The sequence below is a fragment of the Rhinoderma darwinii genome, chromosome 1 (genome assembly GCF_050947455.1).
Source record: "Rhinoderma darwinii isolate aRhiDar2 chromosome 1, aRhiDar2.hap1, whole genome shotgun sequence".
Lineage (NCBI taxonomy): Eukaryota > Metazoa > Chordata > Amphibia > Anura > Rhinodermatidae > Rhinoderma > Rhinoderma darwinii.
Genome location: NC_134687.1, coordinates 667,836,990 through 667,862,859, shown reverse-complemented (window position 1 = coordinate 667,862,859; position 25,870 = coordinate 667,836,990). Strand labels below are relative to the sequence as shown.

General features: G+C 46.5%; 1 protein-coding gene across 1 annotated transcript in view; it reads right to left on the bottom strand.

The window, feature by feature from the left end:
• CA9 (carbonic anhydrase 9) overlaps positions 1-25,870 on the bottom strand; it is a 152,723-nt gene that overhangs the window by 110,856 nt on the left and 15,997 nt on the right. The window contains exon 2 of the mRNA XM_075844288.1: positions 1,108-1,137. Within this exon, the coding sequence (XP_075700403.1) occupies positions 1,108-1,137 (30 nt within the window). The remainder of the gene's footprint in view (positions 1-1,107; positions 1,138-25,870) is intronic.

Genomic DNA, 25,870 nt, shown 5'->3' with positions numbered 1-25,870 from the left:
AATAACCTGTATTATTACTATATACTGTCTTATATCCTCCAGCTCCTCCTGTAATAACCTGTATTATTACTATATACTGCCTTATATCCTCCAGCTCCTCCTGTAATAACCTGTATTATTACTATATACTGTCTTATATCCTCCAGCTCCTCCTGTAATAACCTGCATTATTACTATATACTGTCTTATATCCTCCAGCTCCTCCTGTAATAACCTGTATTATTACTATATACTGTCTTATATCCTCCAGCTCCTCCTGTAATAAACTGTATTATTACTATATACTGTCTTATATCCTCCAGCTCCTCCTGTAATAACCTGTATTATTACTATATACTGTCTTATATCCTCCAGCTCCTCCTGTAATAAACTGTATTATTACTATATACTGTCTTATATCCTCCAGCTCCTCCTGTAATAACCTGTATTATTACTATATACTGTCTTATATCCTCCAGCTCCTCCTGTAATAACCTGTATTATTATTATATACTGTCTTATATCCTCCAGCTCCTCCTGTAATAACCTGTATAATTACTATATACTGTCTTATATCCTCCAGCTCCTCCTGTAATAACCTGTATTATTACTATATACTGTCTTATATCCTCCAGCTCCTCCTGTAATAACCTGTATTATTACTATATACTGTCTTATATCCTCCAGCTCCTCCTGTAATAACCTGTATTATTACTATATACTGTCTTATATCCTCCAGCTCCTCCTGTAATAACCTGTATTATTACTATATACTGCCTTATATCCTCCAGCTCCTCCTGTAGTAACCTGTATTATTACTATATACTGTCTTATATCCTCCTGCTCCTCCTGTAATAACCTGTATAATTACTATATACTGTCTTATATCCTCCAGCTCCTCCTGTAATAACCTGTATTATTACTATATACTGTCTTATATCCTCCAGCTCCTCCTGTAATAACCTGTATAATTACTATATACTGTCTTATATCCTCCAGCTCCTCCTGTAATAATCTGTATTATTTCTATATATGGTTTTCTAACCTCCCGCTCCTTTTTTAATATCCTGTATTATAATATATACTGTCTGATTACATGACCTGATTAGACAGGTCTCATATTCTTACCTGTGTAGCTCCAGTGATGATGGTCAGGACCTGAAAGGAAGAGATAAGACCGTTAGATGGATATGTCATGGCCGCTTTTGGATCTTTTAGTTTCCACCCCAGAAATGAAAGATATATTACAGGAAATTACTTAATACAACTAATAGTAGGACCTCACTCCACCAACTTTTGCCACAGGAGCCACTCAACATGTGTCAACCCAGGTCATTGGTTGAGGTTCATCCCACACCTTCCTTTTCCCATGCTGGTCTCTGATTGGTTTAGGGGCTGGTCTTTAGTTGAGGTTTATCCCACACCTTCCTTTTCCCAGGCTGGTCTCTGATTGGTTTAGGGGCTGGTCTTTAGTTGAGGTTTATCCCACGCCTTCCTTTTCCCAGGCTGGTCTCTGATTGGTTTAGTGGCTGGTCTTATAAGCTCCTCCTGTGGGCTGTCTCTTCCACTTTGGCAGCTGCATCTCCCTCCTCCCCTCTCCTTTTGCTTTAACTTTTTATTACTTTCATTTTTCTTGTAGGTTTCTCTGTAAATTGTCGCAGCTGGTGGGAAATGATCCTTGGTTGGTGGAGTTACAAGCAAATGATATGCCTATCTGTGGTGACGGCTGGCATACGGTCTACTGAAATGTTATCTGTTACTTTTACATTAAATGTAGGGTTGATATTTATATAGAGTTATTCCATTAATCAGATAGTCAGCTGTGGGTTAATTAATGTGTGTGACAGTAGTGATACATTGTGTGTGAGGCAGAGAGATTAGATTGCTAGCTCATGGGTACCAGAATGATGGTAGTGGTTACAGTCTGTATAGAAAATGTCACCACTATATTATTAATGGATAAAAAAAAATTAACCCCTCTAAATTTCCTATGAGAGTATAATCCCTCCCTTCCCCCGTAATCTCCCTGATATTGAGGAATGTGAGAGGATTACTCGCGTTCCCTTTTGCTCACGGTTACGCCCTTAATAACCATTTTAATTGGATTCCACTGGACTCATTAACTGCATAGTTCTGGCACAAAGTTAGCGCTGGATTGTGCATTAGGGACATTGTCACTGGTTGACTTCTAGCTTTGCATTAAAGTCGGCGTCCAGTTGTGAATCATAGTCACCTCCTGTGGGTGACGTCACAGGATCTCTATGCCCCTCGATGTCCGGCTATTATGGCACCGCTATGATCAGTGGGTTTAGTAACATACACCGAGCAATCATTCTTAACCATGATCTCATTCTCAAGAAAACAGAGCAACAAAAACCTGGAATTTTAAGAAAGCAAAATTCACTCGGGAATTACTGAATATAGTAAAACAAAAACAAAAAGCATTCAAAACATTGACGGCCGAGGGCTCCTAAGAAGCATTCCAGACTTACAAAGGTCTCAATAGAAAATTTAAGAATGAAATCAAGTTGCAAGGTTATCTACAGAAAAACAAATCGCTAATAAATCCCCAAAAAATGTTCTAAATATATTGTAACGTCCGCGGTCACAGACCGCAAACACCCCTCTCATCCTGCCGACGCCTTCCTCCCCGGAGATACCAGCACATGCAGCCGTCCTGGCTTGCAGTGACCACTAGGGTGCGTGTGCGAGCTCAGTCTCGGCCTCAAAGGGCCAGCGCACACACATGTTAAGAATTGTCTAATCAACCCATGATCACACTGGATTATAAGAAGGGCCCTGCCCCTTCACCCATTGCCTGAGCGTTGTTGTGTTTTCCCATGTCAGTCTAGCAAATGGTCCCTTAGTGTCTTCCAGTTCCCATTGTTCCCTGTACCTGCTACATGTATCCTGTATCCCGTGCTACCCTGTTCCTATGACTTAAAGAGTTGGAGTCGTGTTGTACCACCGATCTGTGTGCTGTGTTACACCACGCCTGGTGTCTGCTGCCAAGGTCCCATCTGAGCCTAGTCATCGCTACTGCCTGAACCACTACCGGTACCCTTGCTCAGACTATAGACTTTCCTTGGTACTCTGTTTGGCCAGCTGCTATCCCGCTACGGCGGTACGGCCCAGTGGGTCCACATACCCACAGATTGTGACACATATTAATGCCAAAAAGAACAAATCTGATAATATTGTCCCTCTTAAAGATGAGCATGGGAATACAATTGTAGAGGACAAAGGGAGGGCTGAGATATTAAACACATACTTTTGCTCTGTGTTCACTAATGAGCTGCCAGTACCAGATATTCAGGGGGACAGTGATCAAGGTCCCACCCAATATTAGCGGCATAACAGGAGGAAGAACAGCTGCGTCTGAGCAAATTAAATATTGATAAAGCCCCCAGCCCTGGCGGCATTCATCCACGAGTATTAGGTGAATTGAGCTCAGTATTGGACAGACCATTGTATCTCATCTTCTTAGACTCTTGTAACAGAATCAGTGCCACAGGATTGGAGGATGGCTGATGTTGTGCCAATATTAAAGAAGGTGGAACCGAGTAACTACCGTCCAGTAAGTCTGACATCTTATGTAAAATATTTGAGAGTATTCTAGTCCAGTAAGTCTGACACCTGTTGTATGTAAAATATTTGAGGGTATTCTAAGAGATGAACTACAAAAGTATATAGCAGAGAAAAGTCTTATAACTGAAAACCAGCATGGAGTCGCGAAAAACAGCTCATGCCCAACCAACATGCTCGGGTTCTACGAGGAGGTGAGTGCAATCTGGATGTTGGTCATGCGGCGAAAATTATATATCTGGGTTCTGCAAAATCATTCAATATTGTACCACAAAACAGTCTTGTTCTGAAGCTACAGACACAGGGACTGGGGAATGTGTATGCAAAGTGTGTAAAGAATTGATTAAGGGACAGAAAACAGAGTTGTTATAAATGTAACTTACTCAAAATGGGCTGAAGTCAGCAGCGGGGACCACAAGGATCTGTACTGGGAGCAGCATGGACCACAAGTATCTGTAACGGGGCAGTGGGGACCATAAGGATCTGTACTGGGAGCAGTGGGTACCACAAGGATCTGTACTGGGGGCAGTGGGGACCACACAGATCTGTACTGGAAGCAGCATGGACCACAAGGATCTGTACTGGGAGCAGTGGGTACCACAAGGATCTGTACTGGGAGCAGTGGGGACCACAAGGATCTGTACTGGGAGCAGTGGAGATCACAAGGATCTGTAGTGGGAGAAGTGGACACCACAAGGATCTGTACTGGAAGAAGTGGACACCAAAAGGATCTGTATTAGGAGAGGTGGACACCAGAAGGATCTGTACTGGGAACAGTGGACACCACAGGGATCTGTACTAGGAGAAGTGGACACACAAGGATCTGTACTGGGAGCAGTGGACACCAAAAGGATCTGTACTGGGAGCAGTGGAGACCACAAGGATCTGTACTGGGGGAAGTGGATACCAAAAGGATCTGTATTGGGAGCAGTGGGTACCACAAGGATCTGTGCTGGGAGCAGCGGAGACCACAGGGATCTGGACTGGGAGCAGTGGACACCACAAGTATCTGTACTTGGAGAAATGGACACCACAAGAATCTGTACTAGGAGCAGTTGGGACCACAAGGATTTGTACTGGGAGCAGTGGAGACCACAAGTATCTGTACTAGGAGAAACGGATACCACAAGGATCTGTACTGGGAGCAGTGAAGACCACAAGGATCTGTACTGGGAGCAGTGGGGACCATAAGGATCTGTACTGGGAGCAGTGGAGACCACAAGGATCTGTACTGGGGGCAGTGGGGACCACAAGGATCTGTACTGGGGGCAGTGGGGACTACAAGGATCTGTTCTGGGAGCAGTGGAGACCACAAGGATCTGTACGGAGAGCAGTGGAGACCACAAGGATCTGTACTGGGAGTAGTGGAGACCACAAGGATCTGTACTGGGGGCAGTGGGGACCATAAGGATCTGTACTGGGAGCAGTGGGGACCACAAGGATCTGTACTTGGGGCAGTGGGTACCACAAGGATTGGTACTGGGGCAGTGGGTGCCACAAGAATCTGTACTGGGAGCAGTGGGTGCCACAGTGATCTGTACTGGGAGCAGTGGAGACCACAAGGATCTGTACTGGGTGCAGTGGAGACCACAATGATCTGTACTGGGAGCAGTGGGGACTATAAGGATCTGTACTGGGGGCAGTGGGTACCATGATGATTGGTACTGGGAGCAGTGAAGACGACAAGGATCTGTACTGGGGGCAGTGGGTACCACAAGGATCTGTACTGGGGGCAGCGAAGACCACAAGGATCTGTACTGGGGCAGTGGGAACCACAAGGATCTGTACTGGGGAAAGAGGGGACCACAAAGATCTGTACTGGGGGCAGTGGGTACCACAAGGATCTTTACTGGGAGCGGTGGGTACCAGAAGGATTTGTACAGGGGGCAGTGGGTACCACAAGAATCTGTACTTGGGCAGTGGGTACCACAAGGATCTGTACTGGGAGCAGTGGGTACCACAAGGATCTGCACAGGGGGCAGTGGGGACCACAAAGAACTGTACTGGGAGCAGTGGGTACCACAAGGATCTGTACTGGGGCAGAGGGGACCACAAGGATCTGTACTGGGTCAGTGGGTACCATAAGGATCTGTACTGGGCAGTGCAGTGGGGACCACATCGATCTGTACTGGGAGCAGCGGAGACCACAGGGATCTGTACTGGGAGCAGTGGTTGCCACAAGGCTCTGTACTGGGGGCAGAGGGGACCACAAGGATCTGTACTGGGGGCAGTGGGTACCACAAGGAACTTTATTGGGAGCAGAAGGGACCACAAGGATCTGTACTGGGAACAGTGGGGACCACAAGGATCTGTACTGGGAGGAGTGGGTACCTCAAGGATCTGCACAGGGGGCAGTGGGTACCACGATGTTCTGTACTGGGAGCAGTGGAGACGACAAGGATCTGTACTGGGGGCAGTGGGGACCACAAGGATCTGTACTGGGGGCAGTGGGTACCACAAGCATCTGTACTGGAGCAGTGGGTACCATAAGGATCTGTACTGGGGCAGTGCAGTGGGGACCACAAGGATCTGTACTGGGAGCAGTGGGTACCACAAGGATCTGTACTGGGGGCAGTGGGTACCACAAGCATCTGTACTGGGGCAGTGGGTACCATAAGGTTCTGTACTGGGGCAGTGCAGTGTAGACCACAAGGATCTGTACTCGGGGCAGAGGGGACCACAAGGATCTGTACTGGGAGCAGTGGGGACCACAAGGATCTGTACTGGGAGCAGCGAAGACCACAAGTATCTGTAATGGGGCAGTGGGGACCATAAGGATCTGTACTGGGAGCAGTGGGTACCACAAGGATCTGTACTGGGGGCAGTGGGGACCACACAGATCTGTACTGGAAGCAGCATGGACCACAAGGATCTGTACTGGGAGCAGTGGGTACCACAAGGATCTGTACTGGGAGCAGTGGAGATCACAAGGATCTGTAGTGGGAGAAGTGGACACCACAAGGATCTGTACTGGAAGAAGTGGACACCAAAAGGATCTGTATTAGGAGAGGTGGACACCAGAAGGATCTGTACTGGGAACAGTGGACACCACAGGGATCTGTACTAGGAGAAGTGGACACACAAGGATCTGTACTGGGAGCAGTGGACACCAAAAGGATCTGTACTGGGAGCAGTGGAGACCACAAGGATCTGTACTGGGGGAAGTGGATACCAAAAGGATCTGTATTGGGAGCAGTGGGTACCACAAGGATCTGTGCTGGGAGCAGCGGAGACCACAGGGATCTGGACTGGGAGCAGTGGACACCACAAGTATCTGTACTTGGAGAAATGGACACCACAAGAATCTGTACTAGGAGCAGTTGGGACCACAAGGATTTGTACTGGGAGCAGTGGAGACCACAAGTATCTGTACTAGGAGAAACGGATACCACAAGGATCTGTACTGGGAGCAGTGAAGACCACAAGGATCTGTACTGGGAGCAGTGGGGACCATAAGGATCTGTACTGGGAGCAGTGGAGACCACAAGGATCTGTACTGGGGGCAGTGGGGACCACAAGGATCTGTACTGGGGGCAGTGGGGACTACAAGGATCTGTTCTGGGAGCAGTGGAGACCACAAGGATCTGTACGGAGAGCAGTGGAGACCACAAGGATCTGTACTGGGAGTAGTGGAGACCACAAGGATCTGTACTGGGGGCAGTGGGGACCATAAGGATCTGTACTGGGAGCAGTGGGGACCACAAGGATCTGTACTTGGGGCAGTGGGTACCACAAGGATTGGTACTGGGGCAGTGGGTGCCACAAGAATCTGTACTGGGAGCAGTGGGTGCCACAGTGATCTGTACTGGGAGCAGTGGAGACCACAAGGATCTGTACTGGGTGCAGTGGAGACCACAATGATCTGTACTGGGAGCAGTGGGGACTATAAGGATCTGTACTGGGGGCAGTGGGTACCATGATGATTGGTACTGGGAGCAGTGAAGACGACAAGGATCTGTACTGGGGGCAGTGGGTACCACAAGGATCTGTACTGGGGGCAGCGAAGACCACAAGGATCTGTACTGGGGCAGTGGGAACCACAAGGATCTGTACTGGGGAAAGAGGGGACCACAAAGATCTGTACTGGGGGCAGTGGGTACCACAAGGATCTTTACTGGGAGCGGTGGGTACCAGAAGGATTTGTACAGGGGGCAGTGGGTACCACAAGAATCTGTACTTGGGCAGTGGGTACCACAAGGATCTGTACTGGGAGCAGTGGGTACCACAAGGATCTGCACAGGGGGCAGTGGGGACCACAAAGAACTGTACTGGGAGCAGTGGGTACCACAAGGATCTGTACTGGGGCAGAGGGGACCACAAGGATCTGTACTGGGTCAGTGGGTACCATAAGGATCTGTACTGGGCAGTGCAGTGGGGACCACATCGATCTGTACTGGGAGCAGCGGAGACCACAGGGATCTGTACTGGGAGCAGTGGTTGCCACAAGGCTCTGTACTGGGGGCAGAGGGGACCACAAGGATCTGTACTGGGGGCAGTGGGTACCACAAGGAACTTTATTGGGAGCAGAAGGGACCACAAGGATCTGTACTGGGAACAGTGGGGACCACAAGGATCTGTACTGGGAGGAGTGGGTACCTCAAGGATCTGCACAGGGGGCAGTGGGTACCACGATGTTCTGTACTGGGAGCAGTGGAGACGACAAGGATCTGTACTGGGGGCAGTGGGGACCACAAGGATCTGTACTGGGGGCAGTGGGTACCACAAGCATCTGTACTGGAGCAGTGGGTACCATAAGGATCTGTACTGGGGCAGTGCAGTGGGGACCACAAGGATCTGTACTGGGAGCAGTGGGTACCACAAGGATCTGTACTGGGGGCAGTGGGTACCACAAGCATCTGTACTGGGGCAGTGGGTACCATAAGGTTCTGTACTGGGGCAGTGCAGTGTAGACCACAAGGATCTGTACTCGGGGCAGAGGGGACCACAAGGATCTGTACTGGGAGCAGTGGGGACCACAAGGATCTGTACTGGGAGCAGCGAAGACCACAAGGATCTGTACTGGGGCAGTGGGGACCATAAGGTTCTGCACTGGGAGCAGTGGGGACCACAAGGCTCTGTACTTGGAGTAGTGGGGACCACAAGGATCTGTACTGGGGGCAGAGGGGACCACAAGGATCTGTACTGGGGGCAGTGGGTACCACAAGGAACTTTATTGGGAGCAGCAGGGACCACAAGGATCTGTACTGGGAACAGTGGGGACCACAAGGATCTGTACTGGGAGCAGTGGGTACCACAAGGATCTGTATTGGGGGCAGTGGGTACCACGATGATCTGTACTGGGAGCAGTGGAGACGATAAGGATCTGTACTGGGGGCAGTGGGGACCACAAGGATCTGTACTGGGGGCAGTGGGTACCACAAGGATCTGTACTGGAGCAGTGGGTACCATAAGGATCTGTACTGGGGCAGTGCAGTGGGGAACACAAGGATCTGTACTGGGAGCAGTGGGTACCACAAGGATCTGTACTGGGGGCAGTGGGTACCACGATGATCTGTACTGGGAGCAGTGGAGACGACAAGGATCTGTACTGGGGCAGTGGGGACCACAAGGATCTGTACTGGGGCAGTGGGGACCACAAGGATCTGTACTGGAGCAGTGGGTACCATACGGATCTGTACTGGGGCAGTGCAGTGGGGACCACAAGGATCTGTACTCGGGGCAGAGGGGACCACAAGGATCTGTACTGGGAGCAGTGGGGACCACAAGGAACTGTACTGGGGCAGAAGGGACCACAAGGATCTGTACTGGGGCAGTGGAGACCACAGGGATCTGTACAGGGGGCAGTGGGTACCACAAGGATCTGTACTGGGAGCAGCGAAGACCACAAGGATCGGTACTGGGGCAGTGGAGACCACGATCGGTGTTAGCCCCAATTCTTTTTAATCTCTTTATTAATGGCCTTGTGGATGGGATTGATAGAAGGTGACAGTTTTTGCTGACGATACAAAACTTTGTAGGAGACTTAAATCTCAGCTTGACTATAAAAACCTGACAAAGACCTCGATAAGCTGCAACCTGGGAAAAAACATGGCAGATGAAATGTAATGTTGATAAATGTAAAGTAATGCACCTAGGAGGCAATAATAGCATTAATTCATATACATTAAATGGAATAAAACTGGGGTTAATGGAAAAAGAGAAGGACCTGGGTATTCTGGTAACATATAAGTTCCCAACCAAAGCATGTTAGGTCTGTAGTTGAGAACATTTTCTCTCATTTCTATGTGTTTAACCCATAGATAGGTCTTCCTGAAACTACTGTCTCGGTCAGGAGACATCTGCTCATCATTGGACCCCTAAAGTGGTGAACACTGCTGATATATCATGGTCTGCTCATCATTGGACCCCTAAAGTGGTGAACACTGTTGATATATCTTGGTCTGCTCATCATTGGACCCCTAAAGTGGTGAACACTGTTGATATATCTTGGTCTGCTCATACTTGGACCCCTAAGGTAGTGAACACTGTTGATATATCTTGGTCTGCTCATCATTGGACCCCTAAAGTAGTGAACACTGTTGATATATCCTGGTCTGCTCATACTTGGACCCCTAAAGTGGTGAACACTGTTGATATATCCTGGTCTGCTCATACTTGGACCCCTAAAGTGGTGAACACTGTTGATATATCTTGGTCTGCTCATCATTGGACCCCTAAAGTGGTGAACACTGTTGATATATATTGGTCTGCTCATCATTGGACCCCTAAAGTGGTGAACACTGTTGATATATCATGGTCTGCTCATACTTGGACCCCTAAATTGGTGAACACTGTTGATATATCTTGGTCTTCTTATCCTTGGACCCCTAAAGTGGTGAACACTGTTGATATATCTTGGTCTTCTTATCCTTGAACCCCTAAAGTGGTGAACACTGCTGATATATCATGGTCTGCTCATACTTGGACCCCTTAAATGGTGAACACTGTTGATATATCTTGGTCTGCTCATACTTGGACCCCTAAAGTGGTGAACACTGTTGCTATATCTTGGTCTTCTCATCCTTGGACCCCTAAAGTGGTGAACACTCATGATATATCTTGGTCTGCTCACCCTTGGACCCCTAAAGTGGTGAACACTGTTGATATATCTTGGTCTGCTCATACTTGGACCCCTAAAGTGGTGAACACTGTTGCTATATCTTGGTCTTCTCATCCTTGGACCCCTAAAGTGGTGAACACTGATGATATATCTTGGTCTGCTCACCCTTGGACCCCTAAAGTGGTGAACACTGTTGATATATCTTGGTCTGCTCATACTTGGACCCCTAAAGTGGTGAAAACTGTTGCTATATCTTGGTATTCTCATCCTTGGACCCCTAAAGTGGTGAACACTGTTGATATATCTTGGTCTGCTCATCCTTGGACCCCTTTGTTTTTTGTATTTCACATTAAGGCAATTATTTGCTCCCCAACTTTTCTGCAGCAAATAGATGTTATGATAGTGTGGACTGCGGATCTGGTCATGGTGTGGCAATGTATATGGTTGTCAGCAGCCCTTCATATACTTGTATCTTGCTACTGACTTTTCTGTCTTTGCATACACCTCACCACAAAGCTCTGCACCCGTTCCCTGCAGTCCATGACTCTCATGTCTGCTTCTGTCCAGACGTTAGTTGACTTTGCTATTTTTAGCAGTGTTTTTGGAGAAAACTGACAGTTTTCATCAACATTTCTAAATTCCTTGCAAATAATCCACAGATCTAGATCAGGAGCCCTGGAGACATATTTCTAATGAAAGTCTGGATGGGAACCTCCACCCAGGATTTAAATTCTCATTCTCAGCACAAATAGTATCTCCAGAAGTCCCTCAAAAATCACCCTAATTCTCACATGGTGTCTCCTAGTAACCAGATGCATGACATGACCCCATAATGACAGATCCTCCTGCTGACCTTCACAGTTCATAAGTATCTAGAGTCCAATAATTTCTCACCTACTCCCGTCTAGTCTAAAATGACGGTTGACTCTCCAATTCTTCATGAATGCTACTACAAGAAATATTCCCCCTCCCATAACTTCTACGCCTTTCTCTGTCGGTCTCCTAAATAGATTTCTCTTAAATTCTACCTTCTTACTGATCCCCCATAAACTATCCTTCTCCTTTTACTTCTTCTGCTGTCTTCCTCAGTCAGTGTCTATTCCATTGGACCTCTTCTTAGAGTTGGCTACAGGCCAAACCAACCAGTCTGCCCCAGGTAGAGGGTTAATATAGGGGTGCACACATTAAGTGGCACCTGTGGTCACATAAGAAGATCAGTAATATAAATGACATGCGATGTGTGGGACCACCCTTATCAGATGCTTTGGGGCCAAAGAGTTTAGACTAATGCCTTGCCCTATCGGACTTGCCGCTAACTTCACAAGCTGAAAATTACCTCCTTAAGATGACATATTGATTTTCCTTTTAATCTTAACTATTTACTACAGATAGATAACCTATGTCTTCCGACCTTTAGGATCGACTATTTTCAAATTTTGTAGGTCGTAAGTTACTTGGGCTCCTTGTCTCGTCTTATTATGAGATTTACAGCGCCGAGTACTATGTGACTGTAATGACGGGGGTGGGGAGACAGACAAGTGAGCCCTAATCTACCCACCACTCGGTCCCTGCCTACTTGCAACGACCCGCCCTAGGCGACAGGGTACAACTGGGCAACAGTCCCTACGCTCAATAAGTGCACGACAGACAAACAGACAAGGGTACACAGAGCTAGGGGGAGAAAGGGGCAGTTGCCCACGGCAACACCGTGAGCAACAGGAGTAGTGAACAAGCCGAGTCAAACCAGGAGTGTACGAGGTACCAAACACAGAGCAGGAGAGTAGTGAACAAGCCGAATCAAACCAGGAGTGTACGAGGTACCAAACACAGAGCAGGAGAGTAGTCAGCAAGCTGGGGTCAATATGAAGCAAGAACAAATAGTACAAGAAGCTGCAGCAGGGCCAGGAAACCAAACGAGAAGAATCACAAGCAAGGAGGAACAGGAAAGGCAGGTATAAATAGACAGAGGGCGGGAGCTAGCTCCGTCTGGCCAGGCTGTGATAGGCTCTCCCACTCCTAAGCCTGCCACCCTGAGTGGTGGAAGATGGAGTCAGTCTCACAGACATAGAAGCAGGTGCAGACTTATCTATGGGCGTTGACCCCGAAGCTGTGCCTGGCAGATCCTTTACAGTACCCCCCCCTTTTATGAGGGCCCACCGGACCCTTTCTAAGTGGACCTGGTTTATTGGGGAAACGAAGGTGGAACTTCCTGACCAATACACCAGCGTGAACATCCCGGGCGGGTACCCAGGTCCCCTCCTCAGGCCCGTATCCTCTCCAATGGACCAGGTACTGGAGGGAGCCTTGGACCATCTTGCTGTCCACAATCTTGGCCACCTCGAATTCCACCCCCTCAGGGGTGAGAACGGGAACAGGAGGTTTCCTCGAGGGAACCAAGGACGGGGAGCAGCGTTTAAGGAGGGAGGCATGAAACACGTCGTGTGTTCGAAAAGATGGGGGCAACTCCAGTCGGAAGGAGACAGGATTGAGGACTTCAATGACCTTATACGGCCCAATAAACCGGGGAGCAAATTTCTTGGACGGGACCTTAAGGCGCAAGTTCCTAGACGATAACCACACCAGATCCCCGACCATAAACAAGGGGTTAGCAGAACGTCTTCTATCAGCCTGAGTTTTTTGTACGCTCTGGGACGCCTCTAGGTTCTTCTGAACCTGGGCCCAGACTGTGCAGAGTTCCCGATGAACGACCTCTACCTCGGGATTGTTGGAACTACCATGTGAAACGGAGGAGAACCGTGGATTAAACCCAAAATTACAGAAAAAGGGGGAGACCCCTGACGAGTTACTGACCCGGTTATTAAGGGAAAATTCGGCGAGGGGAATGAATGAGACCCAATCATATTGACAGTCAGAGATAAAACACCTTAAATATTGTTCTAGAGACTGATTAGTCCTCTCAGTTTGGCCATTAGTTTCAGGATGGAAGGCAGAGGAGAAGGACAGATCAATCCCCAAACTTTTTCCAAAAGGCTCTCCAAAACAATGAAACAAATTGTACCCCTCTGTCCGAAACAATATTGACAGGGACCCCATGGAGACGCAGGATGTGTTTGACAAACAAGGTAGCTAACGTCTTGGCATTGGGTAGTTTCTTGAGGGCACAAAGTGGCACATCTTACTGAAGCGGTCTACTACAACCCACACCACCGACTTGCCTTGAGATGGAGGCAAATCGGTGATAAAATCCATGGAGATATGGGTCCAAGGTCTCTGGGGAATGGGCAAAGAACGCAGCAAGCCCGCTGGTCGGGACCTGGGAGTCTCGGACCTAGCACAAACCTCACAAGCGGCGACGTAGGCCTTAACGTCTTTAGGCAACCCAAGCCACCAATAGTTTCTAGCAATGAGGTGTTTGGTACCGAGGACGCCTGGATGACCAGATAGTGCGGAGTCATGATTTTCCCTAAGTACCCTTAGCCGGAATTGCAGGGGAACAAACAGCTTGTCCTCAGGAAGGTTCCCGGGAGCTGAACCTTGATCAGCCGCAATTTCTTAGACTAAATCAGAATCAATAGAAGAAATGATTATACTAGGAGGCAGAATACAAGCAGGATCTTCCTCCGAAGGGGGGCTGGCCATGAAGCTACGCGACAGTGCATCGGCCTTAATATTTTTAGACCCAGCCCTATAGGTAACCAAAAAGTTGAATCTGGTAAAAAATAGCGCCCATCGAGCTTGTCTCGGGTTAAGCCTCCGGGCAGATTCTAGGAAAACCAGATTCTTGTGGTCGGTAAGGACCGTTACCTGGTGCCTAGCCCCCTCCAGGAAGTGGCGCCACTCTTCAAATGCCCATTTAATGGCTAAGAGTTCGCAGTTGCCAACATCATAGTTACTCTCAGTGGGCGAAAACTTCCTGGAGAAGTAGGCACAGGGACGGAGATGGGTGAGGGACCTGGTACCCTGGGACAAGACAGCCCCCACTCCCACCTCGGATGCTTCAACTTCCACGATAAATGGCTCCATTTGGTTGGGCTGAACCAGCACCGGGGCCGAGATAAAGCACTTCTTAAGGACCTCAAAAGCCTGGACAGCCTCAGGAGGCCAGTGGAGGAGATCAGCACCTTTGCAAGTGAGGTCCGTAAGAGGCTTAGCGATGACCGAGAAGTTAGCAATAAATCTCCTGTAATAATTAGCGAACCCCAAGAAACACTGTAACGCCTTCAGGGATGCAGGTTGGACCCATTCCGCCACAGCCTGGACCTTGGTGGGGTCCATGCGGAATTCATGAGGAGTGAGGATTTGACCCAAAAATGGTATCTCCTGTACCCCAAACACACATTTTTCGGTTTTCGCAAACAGTTTGTTTTCCCGAAGGACCTGGAGCACCTTCCTGACATGCTCAATGTGGGAGGACAAGTCCTTGGAAAACACCAGTATGTCATCAAGGTACACTACAAGAAATACCCCCAGGTAATCCCTTAAAATCTCATTTATGAAATTCTGGAAGACCGCAGGAGCATTACACAACCCAAAGGGCATGGCGAGGTATTCGAAATGACCTTCGGGCGTGTTAAACGCAGTCTTCCACTCATCCCCCTCTTTGATGCGGATAAGGTTATACGCCCCCCGTAGATCAAACTTAGAGAACCATTGGGCCCCCTGAACCTGATTAAAGAGATCAGGAATCAAAGGAAGGGGATACTGGTTCCTTACAGTGACCTTATTCAAGTTACGGTAGTCAATGCACGGCCTAAGACCACCATCCTTCTTCCCTACGAAGAAGAAGCCAGCACCTACCGGAGAAGTAGAGGGGCGAATGTAACCCTTGGCCAGGCATTCCTGGATATACTCTCTCATGGCTTCACGTTCGGGACAAGAAAGATTAAATATCCTACCCTTAGGGAGCTTAGCTCCTGGTACCAATTCGATAGCGCAATCGTATTCTCTATGAGAAGGTAACACTTCAGAGGCCTCCTTCTCCTTAGAGAAAACATCAGTGAAGTCCTGCACAAACTCAGGTAGCGTGTTCACCTCCTCAGGGGGAGAAATAGAATTAACAGCAAAACATGACGTCACGCATTCATTACCCCATTTGGTAAGCTTCCCAGTATTCCAGTCAAACGTGGGACTATGCAACTGCAACCAGGGAAGGCCTAAAACCAAATCGGACGACAATCCCTGCATCAACAGTACAGAGCACTGCTCCAAATGCATGGAGCCAACAAGGAGTTCAAAAACAGGGGTATGCTGTGTAAAATAACCATTAGCAAAAGGAGTGGAGTCCATACCCACTACTGGGACAGGTTTAGGCAAATCAATCAAAGGCATAGCAAGAGACATAGCAAATTCCACAGACATGATGTTAGCAGAAGACCCTGAATCCACGAAGGCACTGCCGGTAGCAGACCTACCACCAAAAGAGACCTGAAAGGGAAGCAAGATCTTATTACGTTTCATATTTACGGGAAATACCTGTGCGCCCAAGTGACCTCACCGATGATCACTTAGGCGCGGAAGTTTTCCGGCTGCTTATTCTTATGCCTAGGACAAGTGTTCACTTGATGCTTGTCATCCCCACAATAGAAGCAGAGACCATTCTTCCTGCGGAACTCCCTACGTTGTCGGGGGGGACACGGAGGCCCCGAGTTGCATAGGTACCTCAGAGTCTTCCGTGGAAGAGCGAAGCAACGGGACCTCGGGAGGCATCATGGGGGAGTCAGAGGGAAAAACACAAAAACGTTCAAGTTGTCGTTCCCTGAGACGTCGGTCAAGTCGTACCACTAAAGCCATAACCTGGTCTAGGGAGTCAGAAGAGGGATAGCTAACTAGCAGGTCTTTCAGGGCGTTCGACAGACCCAACCTAAACTGGCACCTTAAGGCAGGGTCATTCCACCGAGAAGCTACGCACCACTTCCTAAAGTCAGAACAATACTCCTCAACAGGTCTCTTACCTGACGTAAGGTCACCAGCTGACTCTCGGCAAAAGCAGTCTTGTCAGTCTTGTCATAGATGAGTCCGAGAGCAGAAAAGGAAAGATAAATGGAGGAAAGTTCAGGGGCGTCAGGAGCCAAGGAGAAGGCCCACTCTTGGGGCCCTTCCTGGAGCCGGGACATAATTATACCCACCCGCTGGCTCTCAGAACCTGAGGAGTGAGGCTTTAAGCGAAAGTAGAGCCTACAACTCTCCCGAAAGGAGAGAAAAGTCCTCCGGTCCCCTGAGAACCGGTCAGGCAACTTGAGGTGGGGTTCAAGAGGTGAGGTGAGGGGCACTACCATGGTAGCGTCAGGCTGGTTGACCCTCTGAGCCAAGACCTGGACCTGTAGGGAGAGACCCTGCATTTGCTGGGCCAGGATCTCAAGGGGGTCCATAGTAGAGACAGGGACCAGGGTAGACTAGGTAATGGGCTTGTGATTATGTAATGATAGGGGTAGGGAAACGGACAAGTGAGCCCTAATCTACACGCCACTCTGTCCCTGCCTACTTGCAACGACCCGCCCTAGGCGACGGGGTACAATTGGGCGGCGGTCCCTACGCTCAGTAAGTGCACGAGACAAACAGACAAGGGTACACAAAGCTAAGGGAAATGGGGCAGTTGCCCACGGCAACACCGTGAGCAACAAGAGAGGTAAACGAGCCGAGTCAAACCAGGAGTGTACGAGGTACCAAACGCAGAGCAGGAGAGTAGTCAGTAAGCCGGGGTCAATATGGAGCAGGATCAAATAGTCAGAAGCTGTAGCTGGGCAGGAAACCACACGAGAAGAATCACAAGCAAAGGAGGAACAGGAAAGGCAGGTATAAATAGACAGAGGACGGGAGCTAGCTGAGTCTGGCCAGGCTGCGATAGGCTCTCCCACTCCTAAGCCTGCCAGCCTGAGTGGTGGAAGCTGGAGTCAGTCTCAGAGACATAGACTCAGGTGAAGACTGATTACCTATGGGCGTTAACCCCGAAGCTGTGCCTGGCAGATCCTTTACAGGTATGCTGTGTAAAATAACCATTAGCAAGAGGAGTGGAGTCGATACCCACTACCGGGACAGGTTTAGGCAAATCAATCAAAGGCATAGCTAGAGACATAGCAAATTCCACAGACATGATATTAGCAGAAGATCCTGAATCCACGAAGGCACTGCCGATAGCAGACCTACCACCAAAAGAGACCTGAAAGGGAAGCGAGATTTTATTACGTTTCATGTTTACGGGAAATACCTGTGCGCCCAATTGACCTCCCCGATGGTCACTTAGGCGCGGAAGTTCTCCGGCTGCATTCTTACGCCTAGGACAGTTGTTCACTTGATGCTTGTCATCCCCACAGTAGAAGCAGAGACCATTCTTCCTGCGGAAGTCTCTACATTGTTGGGGGGACACGGAGGCCCCGAGTTGCATAGGTACCTCCGAGTCTTCCGGAGAGGAATGAAGCAACGGAACCTCGGGAGGCATCATGGGGGAGTCAGAGGAGAAAGCACCAAGACGTTCAAGTCGTCGTTCCCTGAGACGTCAGTCAAATCATACCGCTAAAGCCATAACCTGGTCTAGGGAGTCAGAAGAGGGATAACTAACTAGCAGGTCTTTCAGGGCGTTCGACAGACCCAACCTAAACTGGCACCTTAAGGCAGGGTCATTCCACCGAGAAGCTACGCACCACTTCCGAAAGTCAGAACAATACTCCTCAACAGGTCTCTTACCCTGACTTAAGGTCACCAGCTGACTCTCGGCAAAGACAGTCCTGTCAGTCTCGTCATATATGAGTCCGAGAGCAGAAAAGAAAAGATAAACGGAGGAAAGTTCAGGGGCATCAGGAGCCATGGAGAAGGCCCATTCTTGGGGCCCTTCCGGGAGCCGGGACATAATTATACCCACCCGCTGGCTCTCAGAACCTGAGGAGTGGGGCTTTAAACGAAAATAGAGCCTACAACTCTCCCGAAAGGAGAGAAAAGTCTTCCGGTCCCCTGAGAACCGGTCGGGCAACTTGAGGTGGGGTTCAAGAGGTGAGGTGAGGGGGACTACCATGGTAGCGTCAGGCTGGTTGACCCTCTGAGCCAGGGCCTGTACCTGTAGGGAGAGACCCTGCATTTGCTGAGCCAGGGTCTCAAAGGGGTCCATAGTGGTGTCAGGGACCAGGGTAGACTAGGTATGGGCTTGTGATTATGTAATGACGGGGGTGGGGAGACAGACAAGTGAGCCCTAATCTACCCGCCACTCAGTCCCTGCCTACTTGCAACGACCCGCCCTAGGCAATGGGGTACAACTGGGCGACGGTCCCTACGCTCAATAAGTGCACGACAGACAAACAGACAAGGGTACAAAGAAGCAAGCGAAAAGGGGCAGTTGCCCACGGCAACACCGTGAGCAACAAGAGTAGTGAACGAGCCGAGTCAAACCAGGAGTGTACGAGGTACCAAACGCAGAGCAGGAGAGTAGTCAGTAAGCCAGGGTCAATATGAAGCAAGGACAAATAGTACAAGAAGCTGCAGCAGGGCCAGGAAACCAAACGAGAAGAATCACAAGCAAGGAGGAACAGGAAAGGCAGGTATAAATAGACAGAGGGCGGGAGCTAGCTCCGTCTGGCCAGGCTGTGATAGGTTCTCCCACTCCTAAGCCTGCCACCCTGAGTGGTGGAAGATGGAGTCAGTCTCACAGACATAGAAGCAGGTGCAGACTGATTATCTATGGGCGTGGATACAGAAGCTGTACCTGGCAGATCCTTTACAGTGACACTATAAAATTAAATTCACCTTAGTGTCCAAAAATTAGAAACAATTCCTATTAGTAGACATAGCGGCTCCCTGTAGGTATTAGAAATAAGCGAAATTCCCAAAATTTGTTTTGGGTACGATTCTATCGAAACCAGCCATCAGATTCCACTAAGTCCGAAACAAAAGTGCCCAGATTGCCCTAAAAAATCTTGTGTGACGCTCTGAGGTCTTCTAGGACTGTCTCAAGCTCCTTAAACCATAAACTGCATCAGTAATGTCAAAGTGACAGCAACATATACGGCTATGGGTAAAAAGATGGCGGCCGGAGGTAACAAAAAGTCTGTCCTAAAAAAACGATCCAAAAATGATCGGACTGTCTGTATCAGCAAGAGTGGCACTCAAATTGTCACTTGGACACAGACTGAAGTATGACGGCCCTGTATAAATGCTAGACACAGAACAATACGCCAATTTTTGGTGGTACTATTAGGTGATGTCATGTTCAGGACGTCTGTATCAGCAGGCAGTGGCACGCTATTAGTACCACAATTATTAATATTGAAGATTTGTCAATGATGAGATGATTATTGGTGATTCACAAATGACCGTAAGAATTGCAGCACTCACTCACAGCAGCACATGTATTGTTTTATAATGTATTTTTTTGCCTGAGGAAGGACCCCTGCGTTCAAAACGTTGCTAAGTATTTATAAAACCTTGATTATGTCAATAAAAAAGTTCTGATGTGTGGTTCCTGATCCTAAGTTACATCCTGTATTATACTTCAGAGCTGTACTCACTATTCTGCTGGTGGAGTCACTGTGTACATACATTACATTACTTATCCTGTACTGATCCTGAGTTATATCCTGTATTATACTCCAGAGCTGCACTCACTATTCTGCTGGTGCAGTCACTGTGTACATTCATTACTTATCCTGTACTGATCCTGAGTTATATCCTGTATTATACTCCAGAGCTGCACTCACTATTCTGCTGGTGCAGTCACTGAGGATCAGTACAGGATAAGTAATGAATGTACACAGTGACTGCACCAGCAGAATAGTGAGTGCAGCTCTGGAGTATAATACAGGATGTAACTCAGGATCAGTACAGGATAAGTAATGAATGTACAGAGTTACATCCTGTATTATACTCCAGAGCTGCACTCACTATTCTGCTGGTGGAGTCACTGTGTGCATACATTACATTACTTATCCTGAGTTACATCCTGTATTATACTCCAGAGCTGCACTCACTATTCTGCTGGTGGAGTCACTATGTATGTACATGACATTACTTATCCTGTACTGATCACTATATCGAGGTATTATTCAGCCACTGTATGGTGGTATTATTAGTCACTGTAAGGTGGTATTATTAGTCAGTGTAAGGTGGTATTATTCAGTCAGTGTATGGTGGTGTTATTCATTCAGTGTATGGTGGTATTATCAGTCAGTGTATGGTGGTATTATCAGTCAGTGTAAGGTGGTATTATTCAGTCAGTGTATGGTGGTATTATCAGTCAGTGTATGGTGGTATTATCAGTCAGTGTATGGTGGTATTATCAGTCAGTGTAAGGTGGTATTATTCAGTCAGTGTATGGTGGTGTTATTCATTCAGTGTATGGTGGTATTATTCAGTCACTGTACGGTGGTATTATTTAGTCAGTGTATGGTGGTATTATTCAGTCAGTGTATGGCGATATTATTCAGTCACTGTACGGTGGTATTATTTAGTCAGTGTATGGTGATATTATTCAGTCAGTGTATTGTGGTATTATCAGTCAGTGTATGGAGGTGTAACGTCTATGGCCACGGCCCATCGATCGGTCGTTAACCCCGACGGCCATGGCCATGGACAGCTTACCTGCCTGCAGCGTCGGCCCCCAGTCAGGCGCCTTAAAGGGCCAGTGCGCACGTTTTTGAAAAAACTGTAATCTGGCCCAGGATGCCCTGGGCTATAAAAAGGGCTCTGCCCTCTTGCCCTTTGCCAGAGCGTTGTTAGTTTTCCCGTTGTTCGTCTTGCTTATGGTCTCCCAGTGTCTTCCAGCCTCCCAGTGTACCTTGCTCTTGTATTCCGTATCCCGTATCCTGTTTCCGTGCTACCTAGTGCTATTGCCATGCTGTGCTACCTGCCATGCTGTGCTACAGTCTACACTACCCTGCTACGCCTCACCGAACGACTTCCCACAGCCTGGTTCTGGACGTGTCTACGATTGCCTCAGGTACTCTCACTGAACCATTGAACTGTGTACCTTCCGGTTTGGCCAGCTGCCATCCCCGCTACGCGGTACGGCCCAGTGGGTCCACAACCCGCATCGTGACATCCACACGTCGCAGCGTGACAGGAGGTATTATTCCTTCAGTGTATGGAGGTATTTTTCAGTCAGTGTATGGTGGTACTATCAGTCATTGTATGGTGGTATTAATCAGTCAGTGTATGGTGGTATTATTCAGTCACTATGGTGGTATTATCAGTCAGTGTATGGTGGTATTATTCAATCAGTGTATGGTGGTATTATTCAGTCAGTGTATGGTGGTATTATTCAGTCAGTGTATGGTGGTATTAGTCACTGTATGGTGGTATGATCAGTCACTGTATGAAGGTATTATCAGTCACTGTATGGAGGTATTATCAGTCACTGTATAGTGGTATTATTCAGTCAGTGTATCGTGGTATTATCAGTCAGTGTATGGAGGTATTATTCAATCAGTGTATGGTGGTATTATTCAGTCAGTGTATGGTGGTATTATTCAGTCACTGTATGGTGGTATTAGTCACTGTATGGTGGTATGATCAGTCACTGTATGAAGGTATTATCAGTCACTGTATGGTGGTATCAGTCACTGTATGGTGGTATGATCAGTCACTGTATGAAGGTATTATCAGTCACTGTATGGTGGTATCATTCAGTCACTGTATGGAGGTATTATCAGTCACTGTATCGTGGTATTATCAGTCAGTGTATGGAGGTATTATTGAGTCACTGTATGAAGGGTTTATCAGTCACTGTATGGAGGTATTATTTATTTACTATATTGTGGAATTATTAGTTAGTGTATGGTTGTATTATCAGTCAGTGTATGGAGGTATTATCAGTCAGTGTATGGAGGTATTATCAGTCAGTGTATGGAGGTATTATCAGTCAGTGTATTATGGTATTATCAGTCACAGTATGGCGGTATTAATCAGTCAATGTATGGAGGTATTATTCAGTCAGTGTATGGAGGTATTATTCAGTCAGTGTATGGTGGTATTATTCAGTCACATTATGGAGGTATTATCAATCACTGTATGGAGGTATTATTCAGTCAGTGTATGGTGGCATTATTCACTTACTGTATCAAGATTTTATTCAGTTACTGTATGGAGGTATTATTAGTCAGTAAATGGTGGTATTATTCAGTCACTGTATGGTGGTATTATCAGTCAGTGTATGGTGGTATTATTCAGCCACTGTATGGAGGTAATATTCTGTCACTGTATGGAGGTATTATTCAGTCATTATATGGTGGGAATATTCAATCACTGTATGGAGGTATTATTCAGTCATTGTATGGTGGTAATATTCTGTCACTGTATGGAGGTATTATTAAGTCAGTGTATGGCGGTATTATTTAGTCACTATATGGAGGTATTATCAGTCACTGTGTGGTGATATTATCAGTCAGTGTAAGGTGCTATTAATCAGTCACTGTATGGAGGTATTATTGAGTCACTGTATGGTGGAAATATTCAGACATTGTACGGTGCATCTTTCAGTGACTGCATAGAGGTATGATTCATTCACTGTTTGGTGGTATTATTTAGTCAGTGTATGGTGCTATTATTGTGTCAGTGTATGGTGGTATTATCATCACTGCATGGTGATATTATCAGTTAGTGTATGGTGCTATTAATCAGTCAGTGTATGATGGTATTATTCAGTCACTATATGGTGGTATTATTCAGTCATTGTATGGAGGTATTATTCAGACATTGTACAGTAGTATTATTCAGTCACTGTATGGAGGTTTTATTCATTCACTGTATGGAGGTATTATTCAGTCAGTGTATGGTGCTATTAATCAGTCACTGTATGGAGGTATCATTCATTCACTATATTGTGGTATAATCAGTGTATGGTTATATTTTCAGTCAGTGTATGGAGGTATTATTCAGTCACTGTATGGAGGTTTTATTCATTCACTGTATGGTGGTTTTATTCAGTCAGTGTATGGTGGTTTTATTCAGTCAGTGTATGGTGGTTTTATTAAATCAGTGTATGGCAGAATTATCAGTCACTGTGTGCTGATATTATCAGTCAGTGTATGGTGCTATTAATCAGTCAATATATGGAGGTATAATTCTGTCACTGTATGGTGGTATTATTCAGTCATTGTATGGTGATATTATTCACATATTTTACGGTAGTATTAAGTCACTGTATAGTGGTATTATTCATTCACATTATGGTGGTATTATTAAGTCAGTGTATGGAGGTACTATCAGTCACTGTATGAGGGTATTATTCCATCACTGTTTGGTGGTATTATTTAGTCACTGTATGGTGCTATTATTCAGTCAGCTTAGGGTGGTATTATCAGTCACTGTATGGTGGTATTATTCAGTCACTGTATGTTGGTATTATTCAGTCACTGTATGGTAGTATTATCAGTCAGTGTATGGAGGTATTATTAGCCAGAGTATAGTCGTATTATTCAGTCACTGTATGATGGTATTATTCAGTCACTGTATGGTGGCATTATTCAGTCACTGTATTGTGGTATTATCAGTCACTGTATGGTAGTATTAATCAGTCAGTGTATGGAGGTACTATTCATTCAGTGTATGGTGGTATTATTCAGTCAGTGTATCGTGGTATTATTCAGTCACTGTATTGTGGTATTATTCAGTCAGTGTATGGTGGTATTATTAAGTCATTGTTTGGTGGTTTATTCAGTCAGTGTATGGTGTTATTATTCAGTCACTGTATGGTGTTATTATTCAGTCACTGTATGGTGGTATTATTCAGTCAGTGTATGGTGGTATTATCAGTGAATGTATGGTGGTATTATTCAGTCATTGTATGAAGGTATTATTCAGTCTGTGTATGGTGGCATTATTCACTCACTGTATCGAGGTTTTATTCACTCACTGTATGGAGGTATTATCAGTCATTGTATGGAGGTATTATCAGTCAGTATATGGTGGTGTTTTCAGTCACTGTATGGTGGTACTATCAGTCACTGTATGGTGGTATTATGCATTAACTGTGTGGTGGTATTATCAGTCATTGTATGGTGGTATTATCAGTCACTGTATGGTGGTATTATTCAGTCACTGTATGGAGGTATTATCAGTCAGTATATGGTGGTATTATCAGTCACTGTATGATGGTATTATCAGTCATTGTATGGAGGTATTATTCAGTCTGTGTATGGTGGCATTATTCACTCACTGTATCGAGGTTTTATTCAGTCACTGTGTGGAGGTATTATCAGTCAGTGTATGGAGGTATTATCAGTCAGTATATGGTGGTATTATCATTCACTGTATGGTGGTATTATCAGTCATTGTATGGAGGTATTATCAGTCAGTATATGGTGGTATTTTCAGTCACTGTATGGTGGTACTATCAGTCACTGTATGGTGGTATTATGCATTAACTGTGTGGTGGTATTATCAGTCACTGTATGGTGGTATTATTCAGTCACTGTATGGAGGTATTATCAGTCAGTATATGGTGGTATTATCAGTCACTGTATGATGGTATTATCAGTCATTGTATGGAGGTATTATTCAGTCTGTGTATGGTGGCATTATTCACTCACTGTATCGAGGTTTTATTCAGTCACTGTGTGGAGGTATTATCAGTCAGTGTATGGAGGTATTAGTCAGTATATGGTGGTATTATCATTCACTGTATGGTGGTATTATCAGTCACTGTATGGTGGTATTATGCATTAACTGTGTGGTGGTATTATTCAGTCAGTGTATGGTGGTATTATCAGTCACTGTATGGTGGTTTTATCAGTCAGTGTATGTAGGTATTATTCAGTCACTGTATGGAGGTATTATCAGTCACTGTATGGTGGTATAATCAGTCACTGTATGGTGGTATTATTCAGTCACTGTATGGTGGTATTATCAGTCAGATTATGGTGGTATTATTCAGTCACTGTATGGCGGTACTATTCAGTCAGTGTATGCAAGGTACTATTCAGTCAGTGTATGGTGGTATTATTCAGTCAGTGTATCGTGGTATTATTCAGTCACTGTAGGGTGGTATTATTCAGTGTATGGTGGTATTATTCAGTCATTGTATGGTGGTATTATTCAGTCACTGTGTGGTGGTATTTTTCAGTCACTGTATGGTGGTATTATTCAGTCAGTGTATGGTGGTATTATCAGTGAGTGTATGGTGGTATTATTCAGTCATTGTCTGGAGGTATTATTCAGTCTGTGTAGGTTGCATTATTCACTCACTGTATCAAGGTTTTATTCAGTCACTCTGTGGAGGTATTATCAGTCAGTGTATGTAGGTATTATCAGTCACTGTATGGTGGTATTATCAATCAGTGTATGGTGGTATTATTCAGTCACTGTACA